The sequence below is a fragment of the Entelurus aequoreus genome, linkage group LG03 (assembly GCF_033978785.1).
Source record: "Entelurus aequoreus isolate RoL-2023_Sb linkage group LG03, RoL_Eaeq_v1.1, whole genome shotgun sequence".
Classification (NCBI taxonomy): domain Eukaryota; kingdom Metazoa; phylum Chordata; class Actinopteri; order Syngnathiformes; family Syngnathidae; genus Entelurus; species Entelurus aequoreus.
Window position 1 is genome coordinate 25319694 of NC_084733.1, and position 8439 is coordinate 25328132.

The following is an 8439-nucleotide window of genomic DNA, read 5'->3' on the forward strand; positions in this document are numbered from 1 at the left end:
AGTGGGTTTCTGAAGTGTTCCTGAGCCCATGTGGTGATATCATTTACACACTGATGTGGCTTGTTGACGCAGTACAGCCTGAGGGATCGAAGGTCACGGGCTTAGCTGCTTACGTGCAGTGATTTCTCCAGAGTCTCTGAACCCTTTGATGATATTACGGATTACTTATTATTCCTGTAGGCTTTACATTTCTAGGTAGGAGCGAAAGTTTGACAGACATAGCAACAGTAACTAATGGGGGCGGGGCTAAGCGGAAGCTTTGTGAATGGCGAGTCACTGTGCGAGGATTTGCTGTTTTGCAAATACATAAAAAATAGAGCCACTGCTGATGAGCTGTTCGAGATAATGGGCAGTTTCCTCAAAGAACACAACCTTAAATGGGAAAACTGTGTGGGCTTTTTCTCTGATGGCGCACAGACCATGGCAAAGTCAAGAAACGGGCTGCATGCTCTAATAAAGAGGGTTGCGCCAAATGCGCATTGGACACACTGTGTCATTCACCGGGAAGCACTCGCGTCAAGGCAGCTCAGCCCCGAACTCAATGAGGTTTTAACAGTGGCAGTGTCAAGCCTGCAACCCCGATTTGAAAAGCTGTGCAGTGCAAAACAGGCTCATTGCAGCCACTAATGCTGGAGTACTGTAAAACTCATGTTCACTTGCCCTGTCTTGCCAAATGCATATAGCTCCTCCTTTTTTTTTTTTGCAAAGATTGCAAAGTGGCACTTTTATTTTTATTTATTATTGAACTTGATGCAAGTTATTTGATTTATTATTGAACTTGATGCAAGTTATAACACTTTTTTTGATTTATTATTGAACTTGATGCAAGTTATAACACTTTTGTTTTATTTATTATTGAACTTGATGCAAGTTATTTGATTTATTATTGAACTTGATGCAAGTTATAACACTTTTGTTTTATTTATTATTGAACTTGATGCAAGTTATTTGATTTATTATTGAACTTGATGCAAGTTATAACACTTTTATTTGATTTATTATTGAACTTGATGCAAGTTATAACACTTTTTTTGATTTATTATTGAACTTGATGCAAGTTATAACACTTTTTTTGATTTATTATTAAACTTGATGCAAGTTATAACACTTTTGTGTTATTTTATTATTGAACTTGATGCAAGTTATTTTATTTGATATTGAACTTGATGTAAGTTATACCACAGCTGCAAAGTATTTTATTTATTATTGAACTTGATGTTATTTTATGTTATTGAGTTTAAATGTATACAACTTGATGTTACTTGATGTTCAATAAATTTGAAAATGTTAAGCTTGGCATTAGCGTTCTGTTGGGGCGATGGGGGCAGGTGGGGCTTGAAAACTCCCCCTTGTCCAAAGTGGGGGATGACAAAAAAAGTTTGAGAACCACTGACTTACATCTTGTGCAATAAATACAAGACAAACGAAGAAGTCGTGTGAGCCTACATTCCTGGGATTACAATACATTCATATTTTTAAACATTTTAAAATCGTAACTTAAATGGTAAATTAGGAGCATTAAACACAATTGCAAAATAATTCATTTATGAATCCGTTCTTTTTTTATATACTTAAAATAATGAAAACTGTAATCATAATTAAATGATAAATTATGAGCATTAAAAACAAAATTAGACAATCCGTTTCATTCTCTCTGGGCGTGATTCCTGAACTGGGTCGATACTTATATAAATATATATATATATAATCTCTAACAATAACAATCAAATACAATGCAAGACCGACACTCTGCTTTGCATTATCACTGTATTTATTTATAACACAATTTGTGCTGTATAAACATACAACAGTTCATACATCATGTCACACTGTTCCATGGAAACAACAATATTTTTGTGACCGTTTTTAATTGCATTTTGGCATTCAAGCAACAATCCAACACAATCCTGCCTGGTTGTTTATGCAACATTACTGCAGAAGAAAATGTGTGTTTTAAAAACGGAGCAATATAATTCCTTGGACGCAAGCGGTGATTAAAGTAGTCTGGCAGAAACTGGTTTTGATTTGTTTGAAGGTTTCTCTTAGTCGTCATGCTTCAGCTTCCTGATCTTTCCCTTATGGCGGTCAATCTCTCGCTGCAGGCGTTCAATCTCCTTTTTGTGGTGGTCGATTTCCTCCTGGTGGTGTTGCTTGAGTGCATCCAGCTGCTCCTTCTCCTTGCGCCTGGTTGTGCAGGTATGGTAAACATACAGGTGATGTGGGAGAAGACACTTGCAAAGGACCAAAGGTGCAAAAACCAAACAAAAACACGTACCTGAAGTACATCTCCTCCTCCGCAGCCTGCTTCTTTCCCATGGCTCCACCTGCCTCTCGAATGGACCCACCTGCTCCTCCGCCTTTTCCTGCACCTTTGCCCAGCTCACCAAGCTACAATGAGAGGGGCCAACCCATGGGAAAATATTGAATGAGAATTAACAATGGGAGGAGTTTAAAGGGGAAGCCATTGAGTAGGTATGTGTGTATTTGATGCTGGCTGCTTCTCCACAGTGGTCACTCAGAGTGTCACGCTGGATCGTGCTATCATGAGTTGCGCCAGGACCGCACTATTTTCGGAGTCCAATTGCGTTTGTGTTGTTGTCGTCCCCACTATGCACTGAAACTGAGGACGTACAACACATATCCTAGTTTATTCAGAATATCCACATTTTCGGATTGGACAAGTATTCGCGCCACAAAGCTATGACAAATTTTGCCAAGTTTACACTCAACAAAACTCCCCTGTGAATAATCTACGGTGAGTAAAACATTCATTGGAATTCCTATCATAATATAAATTATACATTTATCAGGGATCCCAGTGAGATTTAAAAAAAAAAAAAAAAAGAAGAGGAATTTAAAAATATCAAGAAAGTCCTTTTTAGAGTTGAAAAGATTTTACCATATTTATGATGCTAGTGGTTAGAGCAGGGGTCACCAACGCAGTGCCCGCGGGCACCAGGTAGCCCGTAAGGACCAGATGAGTAGCCCGCTGGCCTGTTCTAAAAAATAGCTCAAATAGCAGCACTTACCATTGAGCTGCCTCTATTTTTTAAATTTTATTTATTTACTAGCAAGCTGGTCTCGCTTTGCTCGACATTTTTAATTCTAAGAGAGACAAAACTCAAATAGAATTTGAAAATCCAAGAAAATATTTTAAACACTTGGTCTTCACTTGTTTAAATAAATTCATTAATTGTTTTACTTTGCTTCTTATAACTTTCAGAAAGACAATTTTAGAGAAAAAATACAACCTTAAAAATGATTTTAGGATTTTTAAACACATATACCTTTTTACCTTTTAAATTCCTTCCTCTTCTTTCCTGACAATTTAAATCAATGTTCAAGTAAATTAATTGTTTTTATTGTAAAGAATAATAAATACATTTTAATTTAATTCTTCATTTTAGCTTCTGTTTTTTCGACGAAGAATATTTGTGAAATATTTCTTTAAACTTATTATGATTAAAATTCAAAAAAAATATTCTGGCAAATCTAGAAAATCTGTAGAATCAAATTTAAATCTTATTTCAAAGTCTTTTGAATTTCTTTTAAAATTTTTGTTCTGGAAAATCTAGAAGAAATAATGATTTGTCTTTGTTAGAAATATAGCTTGGTCCAATTTGTTATATATTCTAACAAAGTGTAGATTGGATTTTAACCTATTTAAAACATGTCATCAAAATTGTAAAATTAATCTTAATCAGGAAAAATTACTAATGATGTTCCATAAATTATTTTTTACATTTTTTCAAAAAGATTCGAATTAGCTAGTTTTTCTCTTGTTTTTTTCGGTTGAATTTTGAATTTTAAAGAGTCGAAATTGAAGATAAACTATGTTTCAAAATTTAATTGTCATTTTTTTCGTGTTTTCTCCTCTTTTAAACCGTTCAATCAAGTGTAAATATCATTAATTATTAATAATAACATAGAGTTAAAGGTAAATTGAGCAAATTGGCTATTTCTGGCAATTTATTTAAGTGTGTATCAAACTGGTAGCCCTTCGCATTAATCACTACCCAAGAAGTAGCTCTTGCTTTCAAAAAGGTTGGTGACCCCTGGGTTAGAGTGTCCGCCCTGAGATCGGTAGGTTGTGAGTTCAAACCCCGGCCAAGTCATACCAAAGACTATAAAATGGGACCCATTACCTCCCTGCTTGGCACTCAGCATCAAGGGTTGGAATTGGGGGTTAAATCACCAAAAATGATTCACGGGCGCGGCCACCGCTGCAGCTCACTGCTCCCCTCACCTCCCAGGGGGTGATCAAGGGTGATGGGTCAAATGCAGAGAATAATTTTGCCACACCTAGTGTGTGTGTGTGTGTGACAATCATTGGTACTTTAACTTTATATGTACGGACTGAATTTGGCAAAAGAGCTTTTGGCATTGCTGCCCCTATAGCATGGAATGAATTGCAGACGAAACTGAAACTTACAGAACTACTTCCATTTGGAGCCTTCCGTTCTGTCCTGAGGGACAAACAGCGAGAGACGTTTGCACAGTGCCTGTGTTTTTAAAGATGTAAAATCTCTGTTGTTTTACAGTTCTCTTATGTATTTTAAAATGTATGTCTTAATGTATTTATTTTGAAACTGCTCTGTGACATGTGCTGTTGACCTCTTGGCCAGGTCACCCTTGTGAAAGAGATCTTGATCTCAATGGGTTTTCTTATCTGGTTAAATAAAGGTCCTAATATGATAGTATTCATCATTTTCATCAATACACACATAGAGTATAGACCAAAAGTTTGGACACACCTTCTCATTCAATGCGTTTTCTTTTTTTTTTATGACTATTTACATTGCAGATTGTCACTGAAGGCATCACAACTATGAATGAACACATGCAGAGTTTATGAACTTAACACAAAAAGGTGAAATAACTGAAAACACGTTTTATATTATAGTTTCTTTATAACAGCCACCCTTTACTCTGATGACTTTTTTGCACACTCTTGGCATTCTCTCGATGAGCTTCAAGAGGTAGTCGCCTGAAATGGTTTTCACTAGAGATGTCCGATAATGGCTTTTTTGCCGATATCCGATATTGTCCAACTCTTGATTACCGATTCCGATATCAACCGATACCGATATATACAGTCGTGGAATTAACACATTATCATGCCTAATTTTGTTGTGATTTCCCAAAATAAATCAACTCAAGTTATGGAAAAAAATGCCAAAATGGCACTGCCATATTTATTATTGAAGTCACAAAGTGCATTCTTTTTTTTAACATGCCTCAAAACAGCAGCTTGGAATTTGGGACACGCTCTCCCTGAGAGAGCATGAGGAGGTTGAGGTGGGCGGGGTTGGGGGGTGTATATTGCAACGTCCCGGGAGAGTTAGTGCTGCAAGGGGTTCTGGGTATTTGTTCTGTTGTTTTTATGTTGTGTTACGGTGCGGATGTTCTCTCGAAATGTGTTTGTCATTCTTGTTTGGTGTGGGTTCACAGTGTGTCGCATATTTGTAGCAGTGTTAAAGTTGTTTATACGGCCACCCTCAGTGTGACCTGTATGGCTGTTGACCAAGTATGCATGGCATCCACTTGTGTGTGTGAAATGTGACTGGGCCGGCACGCAAAGGCAGTGGCTTTAAGGTTTATTGGCGCTCTGTACATCTCATACATTTTACTTTTTGAAACCGATACCGATAATTTCCGATATTACATTTTAAAGCATTTATCGGCCGATAATATCGGACTTCCGATATTATCGGACATCCCTAGTTTTCACTTCACAGGTGTGCTTGAAGCTCATCAAGAGAATGCCAAGAGTGTGCGAAGCAGTAATCAGAACAAAGGGTGGCTATTTTGAAGGAACTAAAATAAAAAAACATGTTTTCAGTTATTTCACCTTTTTTGGTGAAGTACATAACTCCACATGTGTTCATTCATAGTTCTGATGCCTTCAGTGACAATCTACAATGTAAATAGTCATGAAAATAAAGAAAACAATTTGAATGAGGAGAAGGTGTGTCCAAACTTTTGGCCTGTATTGTACCTACATAGGCATAGAGTCAAGTCACAAGGACATTGGTAACAATTTATCAACTTTTATCCTCATTTTACCTCGTGTTTGTAGGCAATTATTAGTTAACAATGCACATGTCCCTTTAGTTACTACTTTAATGAAAAGGGCACATGTTTATAATCGAGCTGTCATACACGGCTAGACAAAATGTTGATTAAACACAGCACAACAACGCCAGAAAATCAACGTTTTAATGCTAATATTTTGTACTTACCTGATCGGACGCCATTCTCTGCTGTAAATTGAGCAAACCGCGGATGTTAGGCCTCAAAAACCTCGCCATGCTAGCTGAAGAGTGCAACACAACAATGACGACAGCAGCTGCGCCTTTGCCCTTGTCCTCAAAAATAACACAAGCAGAGGACGACGCCATTGTTGGCCAAACAGCAGGGGTGCGCGGAAGCAGCCATTGATTACGTGCTTGTACACAAAATGCCACAAAAGTCACTTTGAATTTCAAATTCATCTTTTAAACTACCGGATGACGAAACTATTTAAGAAAACAATATTTTATACGTATGTGGTTAATAGTAGAAAAACACCCCCGCCCACTATTGGCTAATGGAACGTCTCATACGTACAAGCAGACGCAGCACGTTCACCTGCACTTTGACCTGACGTTTTTATGACAAATTGATAACATTTTGAGAAAATTATGTTTTATTTATATGACTATTGGCTACGTTTTATATTCATAAATGGAAGTTTGTCATTACCCGACCTGTTTTTATTGTGCCTTTTAAAAAAGAATTAGAACTCCACGTTAAAACACTCTCTACTAGAGATGTCCGATAATATCGGCCGGCCGATAAATGCTTTAAAAATGTAATATCGGAAATTGTCGGTATCGTTTTTTATTATCGGTATCGTTTTTTTGTTTTTTTTAAATTAAATCAACATAAAAAACAGAACATACACTTAAAATTAGTGCACCAACCCAAAAAATGTCACCCCCTGCCATTTACACTCATTCACACAAAAGGGTTGTTTCCTTCTGTTATTAATATTCTGGTTCCTACATTATATATCAATATAGATCAATACAGTCTGCAAGGGATACAGTCCGTAAGCACACATGATTGTGCGTGCTGCTGTTCCACTAATAGTAGTAACCTTTAACAGTTAATTTTACTCATTTTCATTAATTACCAGTTTCTATGCAACTGTTTTTATATTGTTTTACTTTCTTTTTTATTCAAGAAAATGTTTTTAATTTATTTATCTTATTTTTTATTTAAAATGACCTTATCTTCACCATACCTGGTTGTCCAAATTAGGCATAATAATGTGTTAATTCCACGACTGTATATATCGGTATTTAAGAGTTGGACAATATCGGAAATCGGTAAAAAAAAAAAAAAAAGCCATTATCGGACATCCCTATACTCTACCTCTAACAACCAAAAAGCTGTGAAAACGATGATGCTGTGTTCCAAATTTAAATTTACTGAATTTGTGTGAGCCTATGACTTTGCACTTTGTTATATATATATATATATATATATATATATATATATATATATATATATATATATATATATATATATACACTACCGTTCAAAAGTTTGGGGTCACATTGAAATGTCCTTATTTTTGAAGGAAAAGCACTGTACTTTTCAATGAAGATAACTTTAAACTAGTCTTAACTTTAAAGAAATACAATCTATACATTGCTAATGTGGTAAATGACTATTCTAGCTACAAATGTCTGGTTTTTGGTGCAATATCTACATAGGTGTATAGAGGCCCACTTCCAGCAACTATCACTCCAGTGTTCTAATGGTACAATGTGTTTGCTCATTGGCCCAGAGGGCTAATTGATGATTAGAAAACCCTTGTGCAATCATGTTCACACATCTGAAAACAGTTTAGCTCGTTACAGAAGCTACAAAACTGACCTTCTTTTGAGCAGATTGAGTTTCTGGAGCATCACATTTGTGGGGTCAATTAAACGCTCAAGATGGCCAGAAAAAGAGAACTTTCATCTGAAACTCGACAGTCTTGTTCTTAGAAATGAAGGCTATTCCACAAAATTGTTTGGGTGACCCCAAACTTTTGAACGGTAGTGTATATATACGTATATATATTTTTTTTAAAATTTAAATTCTGTTTCTTAATGTGCCCATTTTGTGTATGACTACACACAAATCAAATGAAAAATAAAATGTATTACTTAACATTTCGTAAATATGAGACACCATAGGGTGGAAACCCTAATTTTGTAAATATGACATCCAAAAATATATAATCTGATGCTTAGCTGTTTTTTTTTTTGATTGATTGATTGAAACTTTTATTAGTAGATTGCACAGTTCAGTACATATTCCGTACAATTGACCACTAAATGGTAATACCCGAATAAGTTTTTCAACTTGTAATCAATTCATGTTAACACTTTTTTTTTTTCAATA

The 8439-nt window shown here is 35.8% G+C and overlaps 1 protein-coding gene across 1 annotated transcript; it reads right to left on the reverse strand.

Moving 5' to 3' along the window:
* Positions 1-1753: 1753 nt before the first annotated feature.
* On the reverse strand, positions 1754-6416 carry atp5if1b (ATP synthase inhibitory factor subunit 1b). Its single transcript, XM_062040462.1, has 3 exons — positions 6243-6416; positions 2276-2388; positions 1754-2184 (listed from the first exon to the last, which is right to left on the reverse strand). Exons 1-3 carry the CDS (start codon positions 6399-6401, stop codon positions 2043-2045), a joined length of 414 nt encoding a protein of 137 aa, XP_061896446.1. The 5' UTR covers positions 6402-6416; the 3' UTR covers positions 1754-2042.
* Positions 6417-8439: the final 2023 nt, after the last annotated feature.

Bases quoted from the DNA above. Each gene is read 5' to 3' on its own strand.
- atp5if1b (XM_062040462.1), bottom strand. From the start codon at position 6,401: ATGGCGTCGTCCTCTGCTTGTGTTATTTTTGAGGACAAGGGCAAAGGC. The intron at 2,389-6,242 runs GTAAGTACAAAA...CTCTCATTGTAG, and splicing joins AGAGAATGGCGTCCGATCAG to CTTGGTGAGCTGGGCAAAGG. The intron at 2,185-2,275 runs GTACGTGTTTTT...CTGCACAACCAG, and splicing joins GAGGAGGAGATGTACTTCAG to GCGCAAGGAGAAGGAGCAGC.